Source organism: Marmota monax, unplaced genomic scaffold (assembly GCF_021218885.2).
Source record: "Marmota monax isolate L192 unplaced genomic scaffold, Marmota_monax_Labrador192_F-V1.1 WCK01_AAM20220418_F8-fsc00024, whole genome shotgun sequence".
In the NCBI taxonomy this organism is placed as follows: Eukaryota; Metazoa; Chordata; class Mammalia; order Rodentia; family Sciuridae; genus Marmota; species Marmota monax.
In genome coordinates this window covers 19657484-19684687 of record NW_026695224.1, presented here as the reverse complement: position 1 = coordinate 19684687, position 27204 = coordinate 19657484, and the positions used below count along the sequence as shown (strand labels likewise).

The 27204-nt window shown below is 39.3% G+C and overlaps 1 protein-coding gene across 5 annotated transcripts in view; it reads right to left on the bottom strand.

Moving 5' to 3' along the window:
* Window positions 1–3768: 3768 nt before the first annotated feature.
* The window catches only part of Ctcf (CCCTC-binding factor), a 46825-nt gene continuing 23389 nt past the window's right edge, over window positions 3769–27204 (bottom strand). For 4 of the 5 annotated variants that reach the window (XM_046435323.2, XM_046435325.2, XM_046435324.2 and 1 more), the window contains 10 exons: window positions 24489–25278; window positions 23982–24152; window positions 19916–20049; window positions 17039–17159; window positions 16287–16436; window positions 12629–12789; window positions 11925–12107; window positions 10920–11055; window positions 6340–6501; window positions 3769–5283 (listed from right to left, as the gene is read on the bottom strand). In XM_046435323.2, coding sequence (XP_046291279.1) covers window positions 5099–5283; window positions 6340–6501; window positions 10920–11055; window positions 11925–12107; window positions 12629–12789; window positions 16287–16436; window positions 17039–17159; window positions 19916–20049; window positions 23982–24152; window positions 24489–25269 — 2184 coding nt within the window. In that variant the 5' untranslated portion in view covers window positions 25270–25278 and the 3' untranslated portion in view covers window positions 3769–5098. The remainder of the gene's footprint in view (window positions 5284–6339; window positions 6502–10919; window positions 11056–11924; window positions 12108–12628; window positions 12790–16286; window positions 16437–17038; window positions 17160–19915; window positions 20050–23981; window positions 24153–24488; window positions 25279–27204) is intronic. The other variant, XM_058575978.1, reaches the window with a different exon arrangement.

The following is a 27204-nucleotide window of genomic DNA, read 5'->3' as shown; positions in this document are numbered from 1 at the left end:
TTGGGGATGTGGCTCAGTGGTAAAGTACCCCTGAGTTAAATCTCCAGTACCAAAAACTGCTCAATGAGACAATGATATAAGGAGCAGTGTTTTACCCTCAGCCAGGCAGAAGTCAAAAGACTTGGAAAGTGCCAGGTGTGGTGGTTCATGCTTGTAATCCCAGACAGGATCTCAATTCCAAGGTCAGCCTCAACAACTTGAGGCCGAGGCAGGAGGATCGCAAGTTCAAAACCAGCCTCAGCAACAGCAAGGAGGCGCTAAGCCTAGAAGTGAGACCCTGTCTCTAAACAAAATACAAATTAGGGCTGGGGATATAGCTTTCTTATAAGCAGCAACTTTGAGACCCTGTCTCAAAATAAAACATAAAAAGGGCTAGGGCTATAGTTCTGTGGTAAAGCACACCTGAATTCAATTCTAGTACCACAAAATAAAAACAAACAAACAAACAAACAAACAAACAAAAAAAAACCCAAGACACAAAAAGCATGAGAGAATACTTGGGTTTTTTTTTTCAACTCTAGCTACCCCTCCCAGACTTGGGGCTTGGAGATAGTGGGAGCATCCTCCAGACATGATACCCTCCCAGCCCCCCACCAAAACCAAACAAAAACAAAAACCACCAAATTCAATTCTGTTCCAGCTACATAGCTGGACTTTCTCCTCTCAAAAGCAAAACAGGGCTAGAGATGTAACCCAGTGGTACTTCACTAGCATGCATGAAGCTCTGTGTTTGACCCTCTGTACTGCAAAAAGCAAAATCAAATTCAATACCCACTTACTGGTTCCCCCAAAAGACTGGTCTTAGGAGAAAAGTTGAAACTGAACAGCACCAATTTGAGGGAAGCCGCCTTCACTTAAGCAATAGGCACATGGTGTGACAATGAAGGGTGACATGGAGGACTTGGCTGGAAAAGATGTTGCAAATGAAGAACTGCACAAAGGCAAGAAGAGGCTCTACTACCTCCTGTATTGAAAAAAGAACTTGGATTGAAACCAAGATTCTAAGGCCATGTAAAACAAAGACTGTCTGTAGGATGATAACCAAGTCTTGCCACAGTATGGCCAAGAATGCAGACTGCCTGATTTTTTTTTTTTTTGGTGGTGGTGCTGGGGATTGAACCCAGGGTCTTATGCATGTAAGGAAAGCACTCTACCATGACACTGAGCAAGTTACTTAACCTTTCTGGTCTCCTAATTCCTTTTTTTTTTTTTTTTTTTGGTAGTTCTAGGGATTGAACCCAGGACCTTCCACAACACTTTACGACTGAGCCACATCCTCAGCCCTTATTTTTTATTTAGTTTTAGATGGATTCAATACTTTTATTTATTTACATGTGGTGCTGAGGATTGAACCCAACACCTCACTTGTACAAGGCAAGTGCTCTACCACTAAGCTACATCACCAGACCAGCCCTTATTTTTTAGTTTTTCTTGGAGGGATTGAGCTTAGGAGCACTCAGCCACTGGGCCACATCCCCAGCCCTATTTTGCATTTTGTTTAGAGACAGGGTCTCACTGAGTTGCTTAGCGCCTCGCAGTTGCTGAGGCTGGTTTTGAACTTGCAATCCTCCTGCCTCAGCCTCATGAGCTGCTGGGATTACAGGCGTGTGCCACTGTGTCTGACTTTACTTTTTATTTTGAAACGGCTTTGCTTGATAAGTTGCTGAGACTGGCCTCCAATTTGAAATCCTCCTGCCTCACTCACTCTTGTATTATAGGCATGTCCCACCATGCCTAGCTTCTACTTCCTTTTTTATAAGCAGAAACTATTAACTTAGCTGAGTGTTGCTGGAGATTTCATGTTTATTAAGAGGAGGGCTCACAACACTGCCAGACACAGTGAGCACTTACATTTGCTAAATCTACCATGGCAACTCTGGGACTTCAGAACAAGAGAAAACTCATCTCACTGGGATTTTTCTGTTAAGAATGACAAGGAAAAGAGAAATACGAGAGGGAGTGACTGTGAAAGAGCTGCTGCAGTTCCCAGGAAGGTCAGCATCAACACTGGCATGTCAGTCCCTGTTCTTGTTGAGTGCTTGGTGCAGGCAGGAGCTGTTGAGGAAATCAGGATCTGCATGGACATTAAGGATAGGTGTGTAGTGCTAGGCACATAATTGCTGGTCTGGGCTGTAGTGATAAAACCAAAATAAAACAAAAAACTAACTAGTATCAGAGACCAGGAACATTCAGCTCCAGGAAGCAACAGTGACTCAGTGAGACCTTCAGCTTGTTCTGGACAGCATACCATGTCGTGGGTGTGTAGGAAACGTTAAAAGCTCCCAATGGAAATCAGCCCTGCCTATTGAATAGCACAGGATGACACTCAGTACTGTCATGCAGCTCACTCAACAGATGGTTTTTAAAGACCATCTTCCTGACCAGAAGCAAGGAGGGCTCATTAAGGTGCTTGCTGAGATGGGCAACAATAGACAGGGGAGATGCTAGCCAAGGTGTGGAAAAGGGAATAATTATTTTTATTCTAGTACCAACTGTGGTTTAATGCTGAGGAAGGGAGTTCCACAGAGATTCAGAAACTTGGCCATCTGAAGCTCCCTTTGGTGAAGCAATACAGGTGACAATAGCTTCTGCTGCTGGAGGCTTTATATTTTGTGGAGTTGCACAGGATGCATCATCATAGGCTATGCAAGAGGATCCCTTTGTAGCCTTAGCTTCACCAGAATGTCACTTTTGTGCCTACCCCAACCAAAACAAATCTACTTTCAATTTGAATACAATCAGAAATGATGGGCTATGTTGAAGATGCAAATGAACTTTTAACTCATTTTTTATTATAAATGTTTATCTTTAAAAAAAATTTTTAGACAATGCTGGGAATCAAACCCAAAGCCACAAGCATGCTAGGCAAGCACTTTACCATTGTGCTACGCCCTCAGACTAAAAACTTTTTAAAAAATTATGTGTCCACTGAAATAATTCTGGTGGTGGTACGGTGGCCAGCCCAGGGATGGGGTGGAGGATTCATGCTCTGATAGCCTGAGGCCACTATCATTTAGTCCAAGGAGTTGACTGCCTGGTTGACTCATGAAACCCTTAGTTATATTTTCCTCAGAGACCCAACTGCACAAACCAGCCAAAAGATGCATACATCTGTCCTTTGTTATTTCTCAGAGAAAATCAGTTAAGTTGGAATTTTGGTTAAAAACCCCTACAAGTAGCTGAAACTTTAATGTAAAATGGGTTAGAAAAGCTATCTTCTTAGAAGTGGTCTGCAGCAGCAAGATGACTTTTCATTAATACATAAGCTTTCTAACATCATGCCATCCCTGGCCATGCACCACCCCCGAAGCTTGCTAGCAGTTATATGACCTAGGAGCCTGACCCTACATCCTGGTGGGTTTTCCCTTTCAAATGAACTTCTCGAGGGGAGGCTAGGCCCAGCTACTTTCTGATTCTCCATGTACAGTTGAGCTTTAGGGACTGAACTCAGTCCTCCTTAAGCCAAGACTCTGGGACAGAACTTGCCATTGGTCCCTTCCACTTCAAGGTGCTCTGGGGTGTCCCTGCTTTGTGCATAGGACACATGGAGGCTGGCCTTTGTCTACTCACATACACTTTTGGGGAGTTAAAACTTCCAGCGGGATGTACTCAATAGCCTGTCATCTGCCAAATCATCTCGTCTGCTGCAGAGGAAATGCCATCTTGGGGAACTGAGTTTGCATCTGAAAACTGGAGGCTGGCACAACCTGGAGCCAAGCAAAGGCTGCTTTCAGCCCCAGCAGGCAGGAATCACACAAGATGGGAGTCTTTAGAGCACTTGTTAATCCATTATGATTTATTAGCTGTACAGCAGTAAATCCTCCTCCCCAGCTTTCAACCCCATTACATATTTTATTACAGGTCTCATGTTGGCGTCCTAAAATAATGAAAAGTATCACACAGTACAGCTAAGTACAAAATGCATCAACCTAGAGTCTGATAGCTAACTGATGGCTCTCTTAAAAGCAATACACAGAAGAAAAAAGTGTTTGAAATCAGTAAGACTGAGGCTCTCTAAAAAACACATTTTAAACGTGACAGTTCATGTGCAAGAATCACTTTTTAGTTGGTTTTGCTCCACATTATTATTATTACTTATTTTATTTTTTTTGAAGATCCAAAGTTTAAATTACTGACCTAGTGAAATTTTCTGGCCCAGCGTGTCAGGGCTGCTGTGACCCACTCATAATCACCCTTCTGGCTTTTAACGGAGGATTTATAAAACACAACATTCAGCTACAAACAGAATAAAGAAAATGTCAATGGGAAATCATAACTGAAAGTTAATTGTACAAGGTTCAAATGCTGGCTCCATGGGCTGGAAATCATGACCTTCCACATGGGTATCCGTCACTAGTGGCAGCAGTCTGGGTGCTCTTCTGCTACATGATTGTGATCCGATTCCTTGTCAACATTCACACACCACCGAGTCCGTGGTAACTTAATTTGCAAGTAATTAAAATGCTGGGTTTTCTTACACTGCACTTCTTTTCAACCTCTTAATTAATGGAAAAGATTAAAATGTAAAAAAAGTTATTTACAAGCTTGACCATACCAGAAACTTTGCCAAGAAAGAGGCAAAGCTTTCGGGACAGAGCCCGATCGTAGCATGCCGTACTACTGGTGTGCAGCTGACTCCCAGCAAAGGGAGTCGGGGAAAAGCAAAAGCAAAAAACAGGTTAAAAGTCTAAGTCCTTCCCAAGTCTGCATTTACAATTAAAAACTCTCTTGGGAAGAAGACCATAGAACTCTGGGAAACCCATGACCATTCTGGAGTGGTTTACTAAATCAAGAGAGAGGGTTCAATGTCTCTGTTTCCATCTAAGAAAACTAGTTAGGCATCAACACTGTCCTCAGCACTTCACAGTAAACCCTCAGGGACTCAGAACATTCCATGATTTGCTAACATCAAACAGCAAGTTCTAGTTAAATCACATTTTTCTAACATCATCCTTGAAGTTTTTGTTCTCAGTATGTTTGGTAAAATGGTGTAAAATGATGCTTTTCCCAAAGCCAAAAGAAGAAAGGGAGAAAAAATAAGATTCGGGCCGTTTAAACACAGCCCAGAGGAGTCCTGGTGACGAGCAAGGCCCCGTCATCACCGGTCCATCATGCTGAGGATCATCTCAGGTGTGAGGTCCCCATTGGGGGCATCTGTGGTGGCTGGCTGGGCCTCTTCTTCCTCTCCCTCCACAGGCTCGGCATCTGGCTCTTTTTTTACTTCAACTATAATGTTCTCAATTGCACCTGTATTCTGGTCTTCAACCTGAATGATGGCTGTTGCTGGTAAAGAAGAGCACAAATAAAACCAATGGTACATTAAAACCCCCAAGGATTACAAGGGTCCTTTCAGATGTAACATGAATAGGAAAGCACCAGTATAGGAAAGCCCTAGTAGTGATACAGTCAATTAAAAAAAAAAAAAAAAAACCACAGAAGCTAGGCATGATGGCACACACCTGTAATCCCTGATGCAGGAATTCTCAAGTTTGATACTAGCCTCAGCAACATAGCAAGACCCTGTCTCAAATTTAAAAGAACTGGGGATATACCTCAGTGGTAGTGTGCACCTGAGTTCAATCCCTAGTACCACAAACAAAAACAAAAACCCAGGAACCAAAAATGTGGCTAATACATAAAATAAAGCCCTGATACTGTCAAAGAACAAAATTCTTACATCCAACTTCTTCTGCCTCCTAAATTATAAATTATAACTTAGTTTTCCTGGATGTAATAAATTTAAACTTTATAATAGTGAAAGAGACAGGAAATTAAAAAGAAAAAAAACCCACATAGCACACAACTGAGAATATTCCATGGAGTATATGAATTAGGTGACATTTTTTATTCTGCTGCTCCCCAACACTCAGAGCCCTCCCACCAGTTACAAAACACAAGATCTCTGAATCTTCTCACAAATCAAGAGGCCAGCTCTTGAATCCACAGGCCTGAATTTCTTCAGAGTGGCAATCTTAGCATACAAATTGCTTTATCCTTCCACCCTTTAAAATTTGGCTCTTTTGCGTTCATTTCTATACCAAGTCTGCCAGCTGACTGTGACTTTGGTTATTTTGCAAATCCCACCCACGTTAACAGTACTCATCTTGTAGAACATAAGTACCCTTCTACTCTGGACTTTTTCTCCTTGAAATATAGCAGGCCTCTAGAGATTTCCTCAGTAAAAACTTCTAAAAAATCATTTCCTGAGCATTTGTTCCCAATGTGACCTTAACTTGTTTTTATGGCTGAGTTCCCATCTCCCCAAGAATACAGACCCGTCTGGCTCCCCCACATGCTGGGAGAAGATGCCAGCCGACTGAGTTGAGGCGAGCAACTTACGCTGGTTTTGTTTGGGCTGGTTAGTTCTGCCAGGGGGTCGTCCTCTCCGCTTTTTGGCAGGTGGTGGGGCTGGGGTCACAGGTTGAGGTTCTGGCTCGGGTTCAATTTCTACCGCAGGTTCCTCCTCATCCTCATTGTCATCGAGATCTGGCTCAGCATTTTCTTTTCATAAAATCAAGAAGCACAGGTGGTGGGGCAAGAAGAGTAGTAGAAGAAAACAAAACAAATAATTACATATTAAATCTTTTTATTTTTCCTTTAAGATAAGTCAGCCAGGCACAGTGGTACACGCCCATAATCTCAGCAATTTGGGAACCTGAGCCAGGAGGATTACAAGTTTGAAGGCAGTCCTAGTAACTCAGTGTGAACCTGCCTCAAAATTAAAAAAAAAAGGGGGCTGAGGATGTAGCTCAGTGGTAAACACCTCTGAATTCAATTACCAGTACCTACTCCCCCACCAAAGGAAAAAAAAGCTTTTTCTGGAATTTTTGCTAACAGCATTGATATGGTAAATTGGTACTGTGCAGAAATAAGCAAATCAACTTTAATACAATTATTCACATTTTATATGTATTGGGTGTTTTACTTTTTCCCTTTAGCTACTGACCTTCGAATACTGAGTTTCAAAATTAAAAAATTTTAAAAAATTGCTGAGAATCAAACTCAGTGCCTCACACATGCCAAGCAAGTGTGTTACCACTAAGCCCCAGCCCAAGCCCCTCAAAATTTTTTTACATTTATGTATGTATGAGGATCAAACCCAGTGTCTCACACATCCTAGGCAAGTGTTCTACCACTGAGCTACAACCTCAGCCCAAGTTTTAAATTCTTAAACTCCATACATCAGTTGTATAGTGAAACCACAAAATAACATTTAAGATAATAAAACAAATGTTCCCTTCGCTATATAAGGATAAAGCAGATCATTAAGTCTGAGAAGGACCCTTAGAAATGAGGTTCTGTTTATCTTTGGGCAGATTTTTGTGTGTATACATACACACAAACACACACAGAAAAGAAAAATTCTTGATGCATTGAGACGTCCTAATTACTAGCAATGGCAAGAACTCATTTGGAATTATTACTGATTTTTATTTTTTAAAGTCAAGTTTTGAACTTAATTCTTACTTGTAGAAGACTCAATGGGTTGGGTCCTTCTTAAAACCCTCTTAGCCTTTCCTCAATGACTAAACTATCTATCCTTGGTAAAATAGGTGATACAAAAAAGGAGGGAATTGCTACAGAAAAAACACTGACAGATAATATGGCTTTGAGTCTCAGATCTCTTACTGGATGTGTGACAACTGACCCTCTGTATCCTTAGGTCATCTCTACAGCTGTCCCAATCCACTAAATAGTGATTTGAGGATTAAAAGGATCAACATGCTGGGCATGTTTGTAATCCCAGCGGCTAGGGAGGCTGAGACAGGAGGATCATGAGTTCAAAGCCAGCCTCAGCAAAAGCAAAGCACTAATCAACTCTGTAAGACCCTGTCTCTAAAATACAAAATAGATCTGGGAATGTGGCTCAATGGGAGTGCCCCAGAGTTCAATTCCTGGTACAAATAGAAAAAAATGATCGACACAACATGTATGGCTCAGTAACTAATACATTACAATAAACAAAGCTTTTTTTTTTTTTTTTTTTAAGTTTTAGATGGTCACAATATCTTTATTTAATTAATTTACTTTTAATATAGTGCTAAGGATTGAACCCAGTGCCTCACATATGCTAGGCAAGCATTCTACTACTGAGCCACAACACCAACCCTTTTAAACAAAGTTTTTATTTATACTGCATATCAAATTTACAAAGTCCCTTGTCTCTATTTAGGCTTCCTTACTTCACTTATTAAGAGGTACTACTCTCATTTTATAGAAAAGGTGAGAAGCTTAGTGATTTCTAAGGCATAGTAGGTAGAATGCAAACTCTGCTCTGTTGCCCATACCTGCAGGCAGCCAAAAAGTGCTTGTTGCCCCTTGCCCATTACTGTGGCACCAAATGTATACTGCCTGTTTTCCTCCAAAAAAGTATGAGTTATTAATGTACACTTGCTTTCTCTGGAATAATATGTTTAAACTTAGAGACCAGTAGGTAAATGCCTGATTTGATCCTTTAGAATGGAATGCCTTGTTTCTCAAGTAAATGAAATGCTAAGTGAAGATGTGGGGAACACACTGATAGGTGTCAGTGTGTCAAAAACAAGCTGCTTTCTTGTTGAACTTATTCAAGCCCTCAATTGCCCAAGTTGACCCAATGCCTAGAAAACTAAACAAATTCAGTCAGAATTGGGAGGAAAAGCACACAAAAAAAGTTTAATAGGGTCAAAGGCTTATTGGCTTGGAGAGATTTTAGCAAAAAGCCTTGAAAATAGCAGGAAACTCTGGTTAATCACTGTAGATGACCAATAAGTGGATTTCTAGAATAGGATAAACAACATTGTGCGGCCTTTGTCAGTAATGGGATGCAGTCCAGACTGACTTTCATGTTCAAGGGGTCCTAAAGAGACACTAGATAAAGGCCTCAAACCAAACTCTGTGCTCTACTGAACAGCAGCACAGAAGAGAGAAAAAAGTGTAGACCCTAAAAGAAACCATGTATAATCTCTTCAGCCTAAACATGCTTCTGACAGTGTGCAATTAGGGAGTGAAACTGATCTTGCTGGAGATGAACTAGGGATATGAATGAGGCAGTACCAGAAGAAAGAAGGATGAGGGAAAGCGTCTACAGCAGCAGACAGGTCTGCAACTAAGAGCAACCACAGGAATCCCAAAGCTCAATGCTATCACAGTCACCTGGAATAGTTAGGGTTTTCTGACATTTCCTTGATGCCTCCCAGCAATTTCATGAAATACTTTCTTAGTCAAACAAAGAGATGCCACAAAGACTTGCAATTAAAAATCATGTGCTTTCTTTTCTCTCTTTTTTTTTTTTGTGGTGCTATGGATTGAAGGTAGGGCCTGAAGCAGGGTAGTCCGGTGCTCTACCACTGAATCACATCTCCAGCCCTAGAGTGATGTGCTTTTATAAAAACTGAGCATCAGCCGGGAATGGTAGCACATGCCTGTAATCCTAGCAGCTCAGGAGGCTGAAACAGGAGGATGGAAGAGTTCAAAGCCAGAGGCACAGAGCAACTCAGTGAGACTCTGTCTCTAAATAGAATACAAAGTAGGGCTGGGGATGTGATTTAGTGGTTGAGTGCCCCTGAGTTCAATCCCTGGTACCCCCCATAAATAGAAATAAAAACAAAAACTGAGCAAACTGATGTTTCAAAGGAGGCATGCACTCAAAACCCAGAAACTGAAGAAGATACTGCATAAGATAGATTTACCTTTTTATTTTCTGGCAGTGCTGATATTGGAACCCAGGGCCTCACTCATTCTAGGCAAGAACTCTACCACTGAACCTGCCATACCCCAGCCCTTAAAATAGATTTTCTATTAAAAAGGGTATAGCTCAGTGGTAAAGCACCTGGCTAGCATGTACGAGGCTCTGCGCTCAATCCCCAGGAAAACACACATACACACACACGCACAGCAAGAAATTATTTTTATGCCTAATAGATTAATATGCTTATAGACTCATATCAATGTTGAGAAGCAGAAGACCTTATTAAAATAAACAAAATTAACAAATTTTGAAAACAAGTTTACAATAAAACCAATAAAGTGGGCTGGGGTTGTAGCTCAGTGGTAAAGTACTTGCCTATCATATGTGAGACACTGGGTTAGATTCTCAGCACCATATATGAATTAAAAAAAAAAAAAAGTCCACCAACAACTAAAAAACAACAAACAAAAACACCCCGAGCTGAGATTGGGGTTCGGTGAAGCTCTTGCCTAGCATGTGTGGGGCACTGGGTTTAGTTCTCAGCACCACATATAAGTTGACAATTACAAACCAACCATCCAACCAAAAAAAAAAAAAAAAAAACACACAATTAAGTATCTGAAGTTTTCCAATAAGGTTCATTTTTTTCATTCATTCTTTCCCACTATTTCTATCAAGCAATACCAAAATGAGGAATTCCTAGAAATATTTGGCACGGGGCTGGGGTTGTAGCTCAGTGGTAGAGCACTTGCCTAGCATGTGTGAGGCACTGGATTTGATTCTCAGCACCACATATAAACAAATAAAGTAAAGATCCATTGACAATTTAAAAAATTGGCACCATTTATCCTCTTTCCAGTCTGATGATGGCCTTTAGGAAGTTCATTCCCTAAAATAAAACCCTCTATAACCTTTTCCATCAAAATCTTAAAATTTCAGAGTAAGGTACAGTGATGCACACTTATAATCCCTGTTATTCTGAGGCAAGAGGAACATAAATTCAAAGCCAGCCTTGGCAACTTAGCAATACCCTACCAAAAAAAGGGGTGGCGGGGCTGGTGAAATAGCTCAATGTTAGATCTCTTACCCAACATGCATGGGGCCCTGGGTTCAATTACAGAAAATAAGTTCAAAGGAAAGGAAGTAACTGTGATTTGCTCACCTCTTTATTCCACCATATGCACAAATACATCTATTAGAAACTGGCTCCAACTCTGCCATATGTAACCAAATCAAGAAATGAACTCACCACTATCAGAGGAATCTTCTTTTTTAGAGCGCATCTTTCTTTTTCTTCCACGTTTACTCTTCTTTGTTTCTCCTCCATTTTCTCCTTCTACACCATCTGGACCAGCACAATTATCAGCATGTCTTGCCATGGTGTTCTGACAAAGGAACAAACTTTCTTTCACACTACTAAAAAGCTAAGAACAGACTGGAAGCTCTCTTTATTTTATTTAGTACCAGGGGCACTTACCCACTGAGTCACACCCCTCTTTTTTATTTTGAGACAGGGTCTCACTAAGTTGCTGAGGATGGCTTTGAATCTGGGATCCTCCTGCCTCAGCCTCCAAAGTCACTGGGATTAAAGGCATGCGCTACCATGCCCAGCTCTCTCTAATAAAATTAAAATTTGGGAAATTCATATTACTCCTGAAATTTCTCTATCTTCTAAGCATGTCCCAAGCACACTTCCCCCATTTGAGGGGAGCAGAAAAGGAGAAAAGAAGGGAAAGAGAGGTCAAAACTCCCTTCAAAAGAAAAGGCTGGATCCTCAGGGGAGGCTCAGCAACCTGCGGACAGGGACAGAGAATGATCAGAATAGTTCTTGGTCTTGTGCAGACTTGGCGAACATAACCCCAAGGGAAGACCCACCAGCACAGGCTAGGTGGGATGGGGCAGGTTTCAATCAAACTAAGAAATTCCTTTACACCACCAAACTATTCAAACACACTAAATCCCCATCAGTGGAAGGGTTCACAAAAGGACAGAAAACCTTAAGATGGGGATGAGTGGCTCTTTCCAAATAATGATGAATCTCTACATTTAAAACCTCAAAGGAAAACATTACATTGCTTTGGAATGGAAGATCAAGAATACACAACTAAAGGGCTGGGTTGTGGCTCAGTGGTAGAGTGCTTGCCTGGCATGTGTGAGGCCCTGGGTTCAATCCTCAGCACTGCATATAAAAAATTAAAATTAAAAGAATGCACAATTAAGAACCAGGAAGGGGAAATGATGTTTTGACCCTTACCCGACGTGTAAATGTTTTTCCACACTTAGAACAGACGAAGGCCGCAGGGACAAAGTTGGGGTCATGATAACGCTTGAAGTGCATGTCAAGGAGCTGTTTCTGACGAAAGGTCTTGTCGCAGTGGCTGCAGGCATAAGGCTTCTCCCCTGTGTGGGTGCGCTTGTGCATGATCATGTGCCTCTCCTGAAATGGTAGCACAGGGAAAAGCCTCAGAGCCTAGCATGGAGCTGTCACTTCAGCTGTCGCCTGTATGAATGTGGCTGACAGGCCTTTCCTAATCAAGGGGCTAACTCAATACTGTTTGCCAAGATGATAGCAGTCTTTACTGGGGTGCAAAATTGCTTCCAAAAGTCCTAACAGAGAGAAAGCTAATCATCCTGCTAGGCTGCTTCTCCAGTGTGCTAACAATCATTAGACCCAAGGAACAGATTCTTTCCTCTTAACTCTTGGATTAAACTCCCACAGCATTCTGAGAAAGAAGGCAGTAGTCTGTCCTAGACAAAGGTAAGATGTGACTGAACAAAACATCAGCTGGAAACCCAGATACAATTGACAAGAAACATGACCTTTCATTTTAATGTCTTTCCTCATAAACCACATTTGGAAAATACTACCCAGTAGCCACTATACTATATATACAAAAGCCCTATGATTATGCCTGACATGATTAAAGCATCAATCTTTCTAACTGTGATGATCCTTACCTGTCTACAAGCGTAATCACACTGGTCACACTTAAAGCGTTTCTCGTTTTTGTGTGATTTCTGGTGCTGAATGAGAGCATAGCGCTCATGAAACACAGCATCACAGTAACGGCATTTCTTGCCTTGCTCAATATAGGAATGCTGCTTTCTCAAGTGGACACCTGAAAACACAAAACCAAGTCCAACTTGTAAAAACACAAACAAACATTGCAGTAAGTTAATACCATGTTTCTTCTATTTCTTGGAAAATTTCAGAGATTGGGGATGTAAAACATTAGCCTAGCATGCATGGCTTAGAAAACTAGGCTCTGGGTTCAATCCCTAGCACCACGCACACAAAAAGGACAAGACTAATGACAGATGAGGGAAAGACCTGTTAAGATTGTCCAAACAGGATAGGTACAAGATGGCAGCTTGGACAAGGAGGATGGTATTGGATGTGGAAGAGGAAGAAGTGATAGGAGATTCAGGAAGATGAGTTAATAGGAGTTAGTGACTAAATATGGAGTGAGCAGGTGCCAGGGATAACCTCTAGGATTCTGGCTTAGAAAACTAGGTAGGTGGTAAGGCCATTTACTGAGATAAAGAATAGTAGAAAAGAATGAAGACCAATCTATCTGTTGTGGTGGGGGAGGTATAGGCCAGTTTTATACTTTCAGTTTTATACATGCTGAATATGAAATGCCAGTGATATCAAAGGAGGGATGGGGATAGCAAGAGACAGATGGTTGTATAAGTCTAACTTAAAGGAAAAAAATCTGGAGTAGGAACATAAACTTAGGAGGAAGGGGGAAAAACAAACTTCCATTGATTTTGGGAGAAACTTATTTGATAGCTCCTAGGCAATTAAGTGCCTAATAAGGGTTTGTTATGTTTGACTTTTTCTATAGGTATCATGTAAATTAAAAAAAGACATCCAAGGTATTTACTTGCACATCAATTTTTTTTTTTTTTTTTTTTTGGTGCTAGGGATTGAACCCAGGGCCTTGTGCATGCAAGGCATGCATTCTACCTACTGAGTTATATCTCCAGCCCCAAAGTGAGTAATTTTTAAAAATGGAATAACCTGGACAGTGTCATAATGGTTCATAAGTGTTTCCTATGAGAATATTGGTTTAGATTATAGTTTCTATATGACAAAACCCAATAAATCCCTTTTCTCTACCTGAAGACAGTGCCTTTTAAATCTTCCTAACGAAGTCCTTAATAGTGGAATAAAATGTACATGTGAACTGTGAATCTTTTGTGTGTGTGTGTGTGTGTGTATGTGTGTGTGGTGCTAGAGATAGAACCCAGGGCTTTGTGCATGTGAGGCAAATACTCTACCAACTGAACTATATCCCCAGCCCTTGGGAACTGTGAATCATATGTGAAGCACAAAACCTCTGCTTTCAAATTCATGGTTTCATCTTAAAAATGTGTGTTAGTTTGCATTTTGGTCAACATAGTCATATTAATATAAAAATGTGTTAAGGTACCAGCTGAAGTTTTAACTTTCCTTAAAACTTTTTCAGTAAAACCAGTGCTGCAGAAAGAGAGGCCATTTATGCAGCAGCTAGATATGTTGCTGCTAAGGCTTGGGTACTTAGATATACAACCCAGTGTGAGCAATGGGCCAAGAGAACTTGAGAACTTAAGTTCACCTTTGTCACTCATAAACTATGTCATATAGCTTTAGATAAAGATACCTCCCTGGTTCTCAGGCTCATTACCTATAAAATCAGAATAAGACATGCCATTTTTACCTCATGTAGATGTGAAGATCAAATAAGCAAAAAAGTAAAAGAATAAAAGAAAAAGTCTAAAAACCGAACAATGTAATTAAAAGTAAAAATATTATAAGTGTGTTAGGAATGTAGCTTGGTGGTAGAGCACTGAACTATCATGTGAGACCCTGGTTTGACAGGGCTGGGAGATATGAATAATGTTCAAGGAGCAGCATCTTTTGGACAGAGAAAACACTGGGCAGTATTTTTATTTCTTTTATTGAGATGTAATCTTGCTATGTTGTCCAGGCTGAACTTAAACTCCTGGGCTCAAGGGATCTCTTGCCTCAGCCTTCTGAGCAGCTGGGACTATAGACCCAATCCACCATGCCAGTCAGCTCTATATGTCTTTTTGGGGTACTGGGGATTGAAGCTAGGGGTGCCATACCACTGAGCCACATCCCCAGCTCTTTTTATTTTGAGACAGGGTCCCGCTAAGTTGTTTAGGGCCTTGCTATATTGCTGAGGCTGGCCTCGATCTTGTGACCTCTTGAGTCTCTGGAATTACAGGTGTGTGCCACCACATCCAATTTCTACATTTCTTTTCCTAATTAGAAAAACAGCTGAGCATGGTGGTGTACACCTATAATTCCAGCAGGCAGAAGGATTGCAAGTTGAAAGCTACCCTCAGCAACCACGAGGCGCTAAGTAACTCAGTGAGACCATGTTTCTAAATAAAATACAAAATAGGCCTGGGGGATGTGGCTCAGTGGTTGAATGCCCCCAAGTTCAAACCCAGTACCAAAAAAAAAAAAGAGAGTTCTGGGGATATGGCTCAGTGGTTAAGCATTCTTGGATTCAATTCCTGATATCAAAATTAAATAAATAGGGACTGGGGTTGTGGCTTAGCGGTAGAGCATTCACCTAGCACGTGTGAGGCGCTGGTTCAATCCTCAGTACCATATAACAATAAATAAAATAAAGGCATTGTGCCCAACTACAACTGGAAAAAAAAAATTTTTAAAAATTTAATTAATAAATAAAATAAATCAAATAAGAAAATCAAAGGGAGAAATCTAGGTGACCATAATTTAAAATATGGGTCACACTAAAATTTGTTATTGAGGGCTGGAGATGTGGTTCAAGTGGTAGTGCGCTTGCTTGGCATGCGTGCGGCCCGGGTTTGATCCTCAGCACCACATACAAATAAAGATGTTATGTCTGCCGAAAACTAAAAAATAAAAATATTAAAAAATTCTCTCTCTCTTTAAAAAAATAAAAAAATTTATTATTGAAAAATAAGTTGTCTTTTTTTTTGGGGGGGGGGACGGGTCTTAGGGATCAAACCCAGGGTATGCTCTACAATTGAACTGTACCCGTCATTCCCTTTTATTTTGAGACAGGGTCTCATTAAATTGCTTTGGCTGGCCTTGAACTTGTGAGTCTCTAGCCTTAGCTTCCAGTCACTAGGATTATAGGAGTGTGCAACCATGCCTGGATTTAAACTCTACTTCTATGCAATCTCTAGCTTAATAGTTAGACCACTAAAAGAATAGTTACCAACAAAGCAATTCAATTATTTAGAGAAACTACAAAATGTTCTGAAAAATCTGAAGCGGCTCAACCTTACTTTGTATATGTCACTTTCCTATATGGGGAAAGAAAGCTAGTAATTTAAGGTATATTGTTTCCTCTCATTAGTTTCCATCAATTTATTTATGATTTATATTCAGGACAGGATTTCATAGCTTCACTGTAGGAAGAGAGAAGATGAAAGAAAAGAAAAATAGCAGCTAAACAATTTTTCAATAAATGGCAGGGCCACATACACAAGACATTTTAAGAGTTAGAAGGTAAAGTTATTTATGTCTTCATATTTTTATGAATCATGTTCATATTTTTATGAACATTCAAAAAAATGTTTTTAATTTGCCTCTAGTAAATTTACTTACCCAGATCACTTTTTCTGGCTATGACAGTGTCACAGTGGGGACAGTGAAATTTGGCCACATTTTCTGTGTGCTTCTGTAAGATGTGCATCTTCATGGTACCACTCTGGGTAAACCGAGCATGACAAATATAACATTCATAAGGTTTTTCTCCTTAAAAGGAAATACAGAATGAACAAATTAAATGAATAAATACTATGATTTAGTTGGAGGGTAACAGAAGTGGCTGATATGCTGGGCCACAGAATTTCCAGGTCTTTTTTGGAAAGCTAAAACTCAGTCTCAGCACCCAGCTTGTTCCTATCTTCAGAGATGACAAATCCTAAACTGCTAAAGGCCGCCTCTACCCAGCTCTGATATGGAATTCTTCACATTAAGAAAAAGGTAGTTCTTTATAGCAATGCTTACCTTTGTGGGCAACTAGGTAGAGGACCTACAACTTTTCCTTTTTAGAAAAAGAGAGTACTTCGGCAAACTGAACATAAAAGTTAAGATTATATATCCAGACTTTTAGAGTAAAAACTCTAGATTTTAAAATTTCATACTATTTCTCTCTCAAAAATACTATTTCCATGTTGTAGAACAACTCAAGCTGAACAAAGCAACATCTACTCTCTTTTTTGAAGTAATAATTCAGATGATATGCCAGAGCCTTTGTTAGCAGCCTTCCATTCAAATAGGCATGGGACCATGTGGTAGTTCACAGGATCCCATGGGATAAACGCAGCTCATTAATAACAAAGGAGAAGTCCTACCTGAATGGGTTCTCATGTGCCTTTTCAGCTTGTATGTGTCCCTGCTGGCATAACTGCACAAACTGCACTGGAACGGGCGCTCTCCAGTATGAGAGCGGATGTGACGTTTTAATTTGCTGACCTGAAATATGAAAGTAACCAAATCGCTTACACTTCTATTAATAGATTTTAACATGAGCACTGTGGGTTAGGCACAAAAGCTTAGTTTTGGGTTCTGAAGCTAGAAAAAGTTGAAAAGGTATTTCTTCCCATTCATTATTTGCCTCCAAAGCCCTATCATATTCTAAGGAAAGGGAGTAAATGGAAAGGGGCCTAGGTAAGTCAAGATTGATCACCAATATTTATGTAAGCTAGAAGACAGGTATGTGGGGGAGTAGTATGCTCTTCCACATATATCTCCTTTCTGCTACTATTCCAGGTCCTTACGCATGACAGGCAAGTACCCTACCACTAAGTTATGTCTCAAGTTCTTCTCTATATGTGAAATTTTCTGTAAAAATCTTTAAAAATCCATGTCTACTTATGGATCAATTTTCTCCAAAATTCAAATCCAAGCGTGTGATTTAATTTCCTCTTCCATATCATAAGCATTTCCTAGCCAAGCTGGGCTATAGGGGCATCTCATTCCTCTTCCTCATCACTTTCTATTGTTTAAGTCTCCTACTGGGTACTCTATCCCAAACTGATTTTCAAAGTTGACTCTAAGTGCTTTGAACACTCAGTAAATCTTTTTTTTTTTTTAAATATTTTTTGTTGTTGATGGACTTTGTTGTCTTTATTTTTATGTGGTGCTGAGATTTGAACCCAGTGCCTCATGCATGCTAGGCAAGCATGCTACCACTGAGCCACAACCCCAACCCTCACTAAATCTTTCACTCAAAAATTTTAAAGTATTCTGATTTTAAGAAAAACACTATTGTAATTATGTAATACACTAAACTTTCACACTTGGTAAGTGGTCAAATAACTATGCTAGCAGCATTACTGAATGTTCTCTCTCTCTCTCTCTCTCAGTGCTCTATCATGAAGTTACACCTCCAGACCCCAAATCCAAAACTTTGAGCACTGACATAATGTTATCAAGTGGAAAATGCCACACCTGACCTCATAAATAATGGGTCACAGTCAAAAGAGATACATACTAAAAATACTGTATAAAATTATTTTTAGTCTATGTATATAAAAGCTGTATACCAAACGTACATGGACTTTTGTGTTTAGACTTGGGGTCCTATAGTCTTTAAATATACACAAACATTCCAAGATTCAAAAAATTTTTCAAGAAATATGAAATATTTCTAGTCCCAAGCATTTCAGGTTATAAATAATCTATGTACTACCGATTTCTAGGGGATGGAGATATAGTTCAGTTGTAAGAGCATTTGCTCAGCATGTGCAAAGACCTGTTTTGAATCCCTAGCACTGGGGGAAAAATGACTGATTTCTGTATCTTTCTGTGTCTGATCACTCTTCTTTCTTACCACTCTTCCTGCTCTAAGTCACTGAGCTGATAATTTTGGATTTCATCAGCAAACAAGTATATCTGAAAAAAAAAATTACTGCTTTGTCTTTCCATTTATAATTCATTTCTTATTTTCTTCAATTAGCTAGAATTTCTAGTAGGAATGAATAAATCATTTTGTTCCAGATTTTAATGGGAACACTTTCAATATTTCAGAGTTATTAGGGTGGGTTTACTATAGGTTTTTGATAATATATGCCTGACTCACATTAAAGAAGTTTCTGCTTTTTTTTAAATAAGGAAAATTAAAAAAAAAATTTATATATATATATATTTTAGTTGTAGGTGAACACAATACATTTTATTTATGTGGTTCTGAGGGTCGAACCCAGGGCCTCACACATGGAAGACAAGCACTCTACTGCTGAGCCCCAGCCCCAGCCCAAGAAGTTTTTACTTTTAACCTATAGGGACTTCATATAGTAACAAGAATTGAATTTTATAGTTTTTCCCCTTAGTTATCTACAGAAATGGTCATATAATTTTTCTTTAGCCACTCAATGTACTGTATTGTCAATAATTTCCTAATTATTAAAAATAATTTCGTATACTTGTGTCACAGATACACTCAAATAATCATTTATTCTTAAGTACATTATTAGATTTGGTTAACTTGGTTTTTTTAAAAAATAAATTTGGTTTATTGAAGTGAATCTTTTTTTTTTTTGGTGGTGGTGCTGGCGATTGAACCCAGGGCCTTGTGCATGTGAGGCAAGCACTCTACCAACCAAGCTATATTCCCAGCCCCTTGGTTAATATTTTTTGCTTCTCTGTGAAAATAATATATTTTTCTTTTTGGTAGTATCCCTATCCAGTTTTGACAAGAGAATAGCCTCAAACAGTAAAATTAGTAAAACATTCTTTCCTCCTACCCACAAGTGCTGGGGATTGAACCCAGGACTACACCTAGGTGGTCTACCACCACATCCTCAGCCCCAAACCTTCCAAGTGATTTAGGTATAATTATTTATTTCTTCAAAGTTTAGTAGAACTTGCCTGCAATAACATATGGAATCTGTACTCAATTGAGAGAGAGAGATTTTTTTAATATTTATTTTTTAGTTTTCGGTGGATACAACATTTTTGTTTTTTTTATGTGGTGCTGAGGATCGAACCCAGTGCCCCGCGCGTGCCAGGCGAGCGCGTTACCACTTGAGCCACATCCCCAGCCCCAATAAGTAAAAATTTCATAGTCATTACAATTTTTTTTTAGGGAAGGCTGTGTGTATTTCACTGTTAATAATCTACTAGATTTTCTATCTCATCTTAGAGGCATTTCAGATTTTTATTATCTTCAAACTGAAATCATGATCTACTTCCTTAAAAAAGGTTCTAACAAGGAGCTGAACACTCACTTCTACACTGGCATAATCACACATGGAACACTTAAATGGCTTCTCGTGGGTGTGTTTGTAACGACGATGCCGCACCAATTCTCCACTGGTCACAAAGGCCATGTCGCAGTCTGGGCACTTGTGAGGACGAGTACCTACAAAAATGAGGGGATAAGAGGAAGAACAAGAAAAAGGGCAGTTAGTAACAGAGAGTTCAATGTGTGGAACAGAATTAGTGCATGAGATTGGACCCTAGTCATCCCTTCAATTCTGCACTAGAGTGAGAATACCTCTACAAATTGTGGGAAAACCCAGCTGAATTTAAAACACTAGTCTCAGGATGTGAAAACACTTGCCAAACTTTATTATTTCTCTCTCTCCCTCTCTCTCTCTCTCAGTGTTGGGGATTGAACCCAGCAGTGCTTAACTGCTAAACTACATTCCCAGCTCTTTTTATTTTGAACCAGGGTCTCCCAAAGCTGCTGAGGTCAACTTGCAATCCTCCTGCCTCAGCTTCCTGAGATGCTGGGATTACAGGCATGTGTCAACATGTCTGGTTTCAGTTTCTCTTAATTACCCACTTTATGTTGCCTTTGGACATAAAATCCTTCTTATCTCTGTTTTGTGAATATCCTGGTCACTATGGATTAAAAGTTAATAAAAACTACATCTGCCTCAACCCTTGCTAAATAAAATATATAACTGTGATGTTTTATCAAATATAGGTCACAGAATTAATTGATCTGACTAGATCATTATTCATTAAGTCTTATTGTTTTATGATTATAAATAACAGGGCCATTGGACTGTCCGTATCCTGAAACTTTTTTCTTTCAACACAAACACAAATTTGTTTTCTTCTTCTTCTTCTTCTTTTTTTTTTGTTTGGTACTGGGAATTGAACCCAGGGGGACTTGACCACTGAGCCACATCCTCAGCCCTTTGAGTTGCTTAGGGCCTTGCTAAATTGCTGACTGGTTTTGAACCCAAGATCCTCCTGCCTCAGCCTCCTGAGCCTTTGGGATTACAGGCATGTACCACTGCACCCAGCACAAACTTTTCTATATAAATTTGTTCTGATAAGGAATTACAGGGGCTTATCAAAGACTTTACAAAGTAGTCCTACTTTATATGTAATTTCTACAGACCACTTTTTAAAGTATATCCATATTTAATGTTCTGTAATCTGAATGTCAATTCATTCAATATTTAAACTTTTGGGGGGCAGTAGGGATTCAACTCAGGGGTACTCTGCCACTGAGCTACATTCCAATCCATTCTTCCTTTTATTCTGAGATAGGGTCTCACTAAGCTTCTAAGGCTGGCCTTGAACTTGTGATCCTCTTGCCAAAGTTTCTTAAATCACTAGGATTTCAGGTGCACACCTCTATATCTGGCTGTATTTAAACATTTTTAATGAATATCATATCCTCTATATCTCTTGTTTTTGCTGAAAAAAATCTTAGTGATTTTAATATACCCTCACATAGTAGTTCTATAACTGATCTTTTCCAGCTACTTTGCAAATAAGGCTGACAGCATAACACAGTGCTATTTTTATAGACTTACTCAGATACTAGGAACTCTCTCTAATTGTGGACAGCAGGTAAAGGTTGACAGCAGATAATACCAAACATTAAAAAAAAATTAAAAAGAAAAAATAAAGGCTACCTTTGAGAATGGAATCAGGAAGTGTCACAATGTAATGAATGGGACTAGCCATACATAGAAATGATTTAAGAAAATGAAGAGAATCCTGGAGTAAAAAGTTTGACTAGAGTATTATAGGAACTAAGAAATTCCAGGACATTTATTTGCTCAATTTGCTTCTTTGGTACCACTGAAGATGTAAGAGTGAAAGATAGAGTTCTTTCTGTGATGTACGTAGTCTGGTGGTACAGGTAAATAAATTAAAACAAATATGAAGAAAAGGAAAGCAACATTCATTTCTGTTAGGACAAGGTAAGCTGAAAATAACTTGTGGTGTTCACCTAGTACTATCTAGCAGGGAGTTAAGAGGCCTGTCTCAGGTAGAAACAAACATGGCAATTAGCAAAGAAGTGGACACAAGTGTGGAGCAGGGGTTTCCATCAGGCTATACCATATGACCACTTATGTCCCTCTGCTGAAGGTCCATGTTCACCATTTGCTTTAACATCCTGACATAGGCAAGGGTGCCCTCTAGAATGTATTACAACTGCATTTAGAAAATGGATACATACCTGAATGTTACAGGCTTGTTAGTAGGATGAATCAGTCCTACCAAAACAGCTCTGGGGAACCTACTGAACTTATTCTCAAAGCTGAGGACTAAACCAGGACAGAGTACCTATATCCAAGTACACCCATCTTAGCTTGTCTTAATACAGGGTAAAGCTACTTTAATTTAATGCTCCTGTTATAGTATCTTCAAAGCATCAAATAAATCATATTATCGGGCTGGGGTTGTAGCTCAGTGGTGGAGAGCTTGCCTAGCACATGTGTGGTGCCGGATTCCATCCCCAGTATCACATGAAGATAAATAAAGGTATTGTGTCCATCTACAACTAAGAAAACACAAAAACAAACCAAAACATATGAGTAAAATCTAGAGGGATGTTATAAAATGACTAAGTCACACTAGCAAAGAATATATTTGTGTAAAACTTATTGATTGTAGGCCAACAGACACTCATTCATCTGGCAACCAGGACATCAAAAATAAGAGTAGTACCAGAGATTCAGGAGGTTAAGGCAGAAGAATGGTAAGTTGATAAAGTACCCCTACATCAAATCTCTAGTACCCTCCTACACATACACACACACAGAGTTATCATATAAAATAAGGTGGAGAACAACGAGAGAAGAAAAACTATTATGCTTGAGGTAGAGACTATGGGCAGAAGAAACTATTCTGCATGAAAAACCAAGTTGAGAGAACTTATAACCAACTACTACACTGAAAATACAAAGTGTCCAAAACAGACTAATAAAGAAACCTAGTGCAGAATTTCTCCACTATAACCTGTCTATAACCAACAAAAAGCTATAATAGAATATCTGAACATTCCATTAAAGTATGTCTGGCACTTAAACAAATGAATGTCCGAACTATCAGAAAGATGCCTTAAACTTGCCATTCTCAGATTATGAATTACTTATCTTTCCTTGTGGTAAAACAACCAGGAACAGAAAATGCCAGTTCTTACAAAGGTAAAATTTTACTTCTATTTCTAATATTCTTTTTGATAATGCAGGCATTTGTTACCTGAGACTGTATGAGATAATTTTTTGTCTTTTTTTTGTGTGTGTGTGTGTGTGTGGTGCTGGGGATTTAACCCAGGGCCTTGTACATGCAAGGCAAGCACTCTACCAACTGAGCTATATCCCCAGCCCCGAAATGCTTTTGTGTGTGTCACTGTTGCTAAACCTTAACAACACAGCTGGATATTGTGGTGCACACCTGACACTTGAGAGGCTGAGGCAGGAGGACTGCAAGTTTGAGTACAGCCTCAAGTCCGTGTTTCAAAATAAATAATAAAACAAAAATAAAACAAAAAACCCCTGAAACAAATTTGACAAAAACAAAACAAAACAAAAAACCTCACAACATCATGGTTAAGTCTTCAGGAATTATTCCAGGAAACTATGATAATCTTTTTCTGGATCATCATCCTTGTATCATTTGGATTATATCCCACTCAGCTTTTTTTTTTTTTTTTTTGGTAGTGGGAATTGAACCCAGGGGTGCTTAACCACTGAGCCCATCCCCAGCCCTTTTTTATATTTTATTTAGAGATGAAGTCTCACTGAGTTGCTAAGTGCCAATTTAATTGCTGAGGGTGGCTCTGAACTTGCGATTCTCCTGCCTCAGCTTCCCAAGTCGCTGGGATTACAGGCACGCTGCACTGGGCCCCCACTAAGCTTTTTTGACATTTGCATTTAACTAATGTAACTAAAGCGTACCCGCTTATGGTAAAGTCAAGATTACAAAAAGGACACAACAAAAAAAAAATCTTCCTTCTTTAACTTCCTATTTCAATCAGCTTAGATAAAACCCAAGTTTTAACCTTTATCATGTTGTAGCCCCCACATTCTTATCCGGCACCTGTGTGTGTGTTAAGGTGATTCCTCAAGAGGGTGACTGTTCTGAATGCCCTGCCACAGAGATGGCACTTATGTGGTCTCTCATCAGTGTGACTTTTCATGTGACGATCCAAATTTGAACGCCGTGGACACGTGTAACTGCAAAGCTCACACTGGAATGTCTTCTTTACACCTATATACAAAATAAAACACTTACTTGCTGCAGGGTTTCAAGGTGTTAAAATTAATCCCAATTCTTAATTCTTACAAATATATATTATTTACCTTTATAATGAACTCAATCATACTAAATTAAAATTATCTCATCATTAATAGATTTACTTCCATTTCTTTTAGGACTTACAAAAAAAGAACTTCATCTGGAAAAAACTTCTATTAGACTGGTTAAAAAAACTGGTATCCAGATACTAACCTTAAAAAAATACATTTCATAAAATACAACTTATATATGAATTGTTGTACGCTTTATCCCAAAATGATGAGATTATTATGGATAAATTCATTTTACCTTTCTTTTTAATTTTTGTTGGCTTTGGAGGCTTCATATTACCAACAACTTTCTCTGCATTAACCTCTGACAGCAGACCTTCCTGCTGTTCTTCCTCAAAATCGTAGACAGACACATCCACATCTTTGCCCTCCTCTGTGTAACGCAGTTTGCTCTTTTTGGTTTTCTTTGTTTTTTTGGCTGGTGGCTGATAGTCTGGGTCTTTTTGCCAGCTTGGATCTTCCTGAGGTGGAAGTTCCCCTTGCTCTAGTGTCTCCACCTCTCCATTGGCCCCCACTTTTACCACCTGAAACCCTTCAGGCAAAGGTAAGGTGTGACATATCATGGGTTCACTTTCTGCAAGGCCCTCTTTAGACACTTCATTCTCATAAGCCCCCTGAAGTTCTTCTACTGAAGTGGTAGCAACAGGTACAGTCACAGGAACAGGTACTTGAACAAGCTGAAGCTCTCCTATGTTTATAGGCTGTTCCTCCATATTTACAACCTGCAAGGTTATTATCTGGGTATCATCTACAGCAGCCTCTGCTTCTGGAGCCACTGTACCCTCCATTACTTCAGTCTTCATCTGAAGAAGGGTAGGATCCAGCTGTTCCATCATTACCATCTGTACACTGCTATTGACATCCTGGACCACCTCACCCCCATCCGTCTGGTTCTGGGGTAAGTGGCAAGCATCTTCTTCCTGGCCCCCTTCCCGGCGTCGCTGGTAAGTCTTTCTCTCCTTTCCTTTAATGAAAGTTTCAGACTCCTCCACAATGGCTTCAACCGCCTCACCTTCCATATCCCCTTCCTTTATCAAGGGAAAACACAGATTATTATTTAAGATAAAGTTTGTCAAATGAAAACATACATTTTAAAATTAAAAAGAACTCCAGTAAATGAATTAAGCACCAATGGCTGTTCAGCAGACATTATATGCCTCCTGACAGAAGAAAAAGTGTCATCTATGATGCAATCTTGTCAATCAAAACAAAACAAAACAAAAAATCTGAACCAAGAGTCTCGATCCAACTACCAATTAACAGGAAAGAGACGACAGAAAATGTCAAATTACATCGCAAGGATGACATCAGCAAAGTCCCAGTTTAAGGGGAAACAATGAAGGATTAGTTTGTGTTTTTTCTGCAAATAAATGACCAGAAGAAAAAACCAGGAAGGTTGGAGAGACAACCTATCAACTTAAAGTTCTCAACCTAGATGATTTTGCCTCCAGGGATGTTTTGCAAGATCTGGAGACATTGTTAGTTGCTACTACTAGGGTGGGCTGTTAGTATTTGTAACCGGTGGGGACAAATGCTACTAAACATTCTACAAGGAACAGGTCAATCCACCATGAAGAATGATCTGGCCCAAAATATCAACAGTTCTGAGGGAAAGAAACTCTGATACAAAGGACAGCAACTACTAACAATATATGAACCTTCAAATCAACCTTCAAACCAATAAATGATTTTAAAAATGACATGAAACAATTAGAAATTTCAACTCTGAATTTAAAAAAAATTTTGTGTGTGTGTGTTGGGGACTGAATTCAAGGGTGTTTTACCACTGAGCTACATTCCCAGTTATTTTTTATTTCCTGTTGTAGACAATTTCTTGCTAAGCTTATGAGGGTCTCACTAAATTATTGAAGCTGTCCTGGAATTTGTAGTCCTCCTGCCTCAGCCTCCAGAGTCTCAGGCATGCCCTGTGCAACTCTGGATATTTGATGATACTAAAGAATTATTAACAAAACTAGCTTAAATCTTACACATTTTGGGGAAAAGATGGTCAAAAAAATATAAAATTTGTCCTGTCCAGGTGACATTGATGGCATAAGGGGGAGCACAGCTATACTGTTTTTCACAAAATTTCATTTAGGATGAGTAAGTTCAAGAGACCTTCTTTCTATATGGGTAATGGGGTTGTAGCTTAGTGGTAGAGTGCCTGTCTAGCACAGGTGAGCACAGGGTTCCATCTTTAGCACCACATAAAAACAAACAGTGGTCTGGGGTTATAGCTCAGTGGTAGAGTACTTGCTTAACATGTGCTCACTGGATTCAATTCTCAGCACCACATATAAATAAATAAAATAAAGGTTCACCGACAACTAAAACATAATCCTAAGAAAAACACAAATATTAAATGCTTTAGAAAAGAGAGACCTACTATATAATAAGGAGACTATAATTAATAACTAGGTACAAAATCACTGAGAAGAATTTTTTCAGGGAGGGGGGGGCAAGGATTAAACCAAGGGGGGCTTAACCACTGAACCACATTTCCAGCCCTTTTTAGTTTTTTTATTTTGAGACAAGGTCTTACTAAGTTGCTGAAGCTGGCTTTGAACTTGTGATTCTCCTGCCTTAGTCTCCCGAGTTGCAGGGATTATAGGTATGCACCACCACACCTGGCTCACTGAATAGATTTTAAGTTTTCTTAATGCAACTATATGAGAGGCTGGCAAGTGGCAGAGCCCTTGCCTTGCACATGTGAGGCACTGGGTTCGATCCTCAGTACCACATAAAAATAAACAAACAAAATAAAGACATTGTGTTCATCCAGAAAAAAAAAAAAAAAAATAGAAGTATGTGAGGTAATCTGTATGTTAATTAGCTTGATTTAGTCATTCCACAACATATACATATTTCAAAACACCATGTACAATATAAATATGTATAATTTTTATTTGTCAATTAAAAACAGGTGAATTAAAAAATAAATCTTAGGGCTGGGT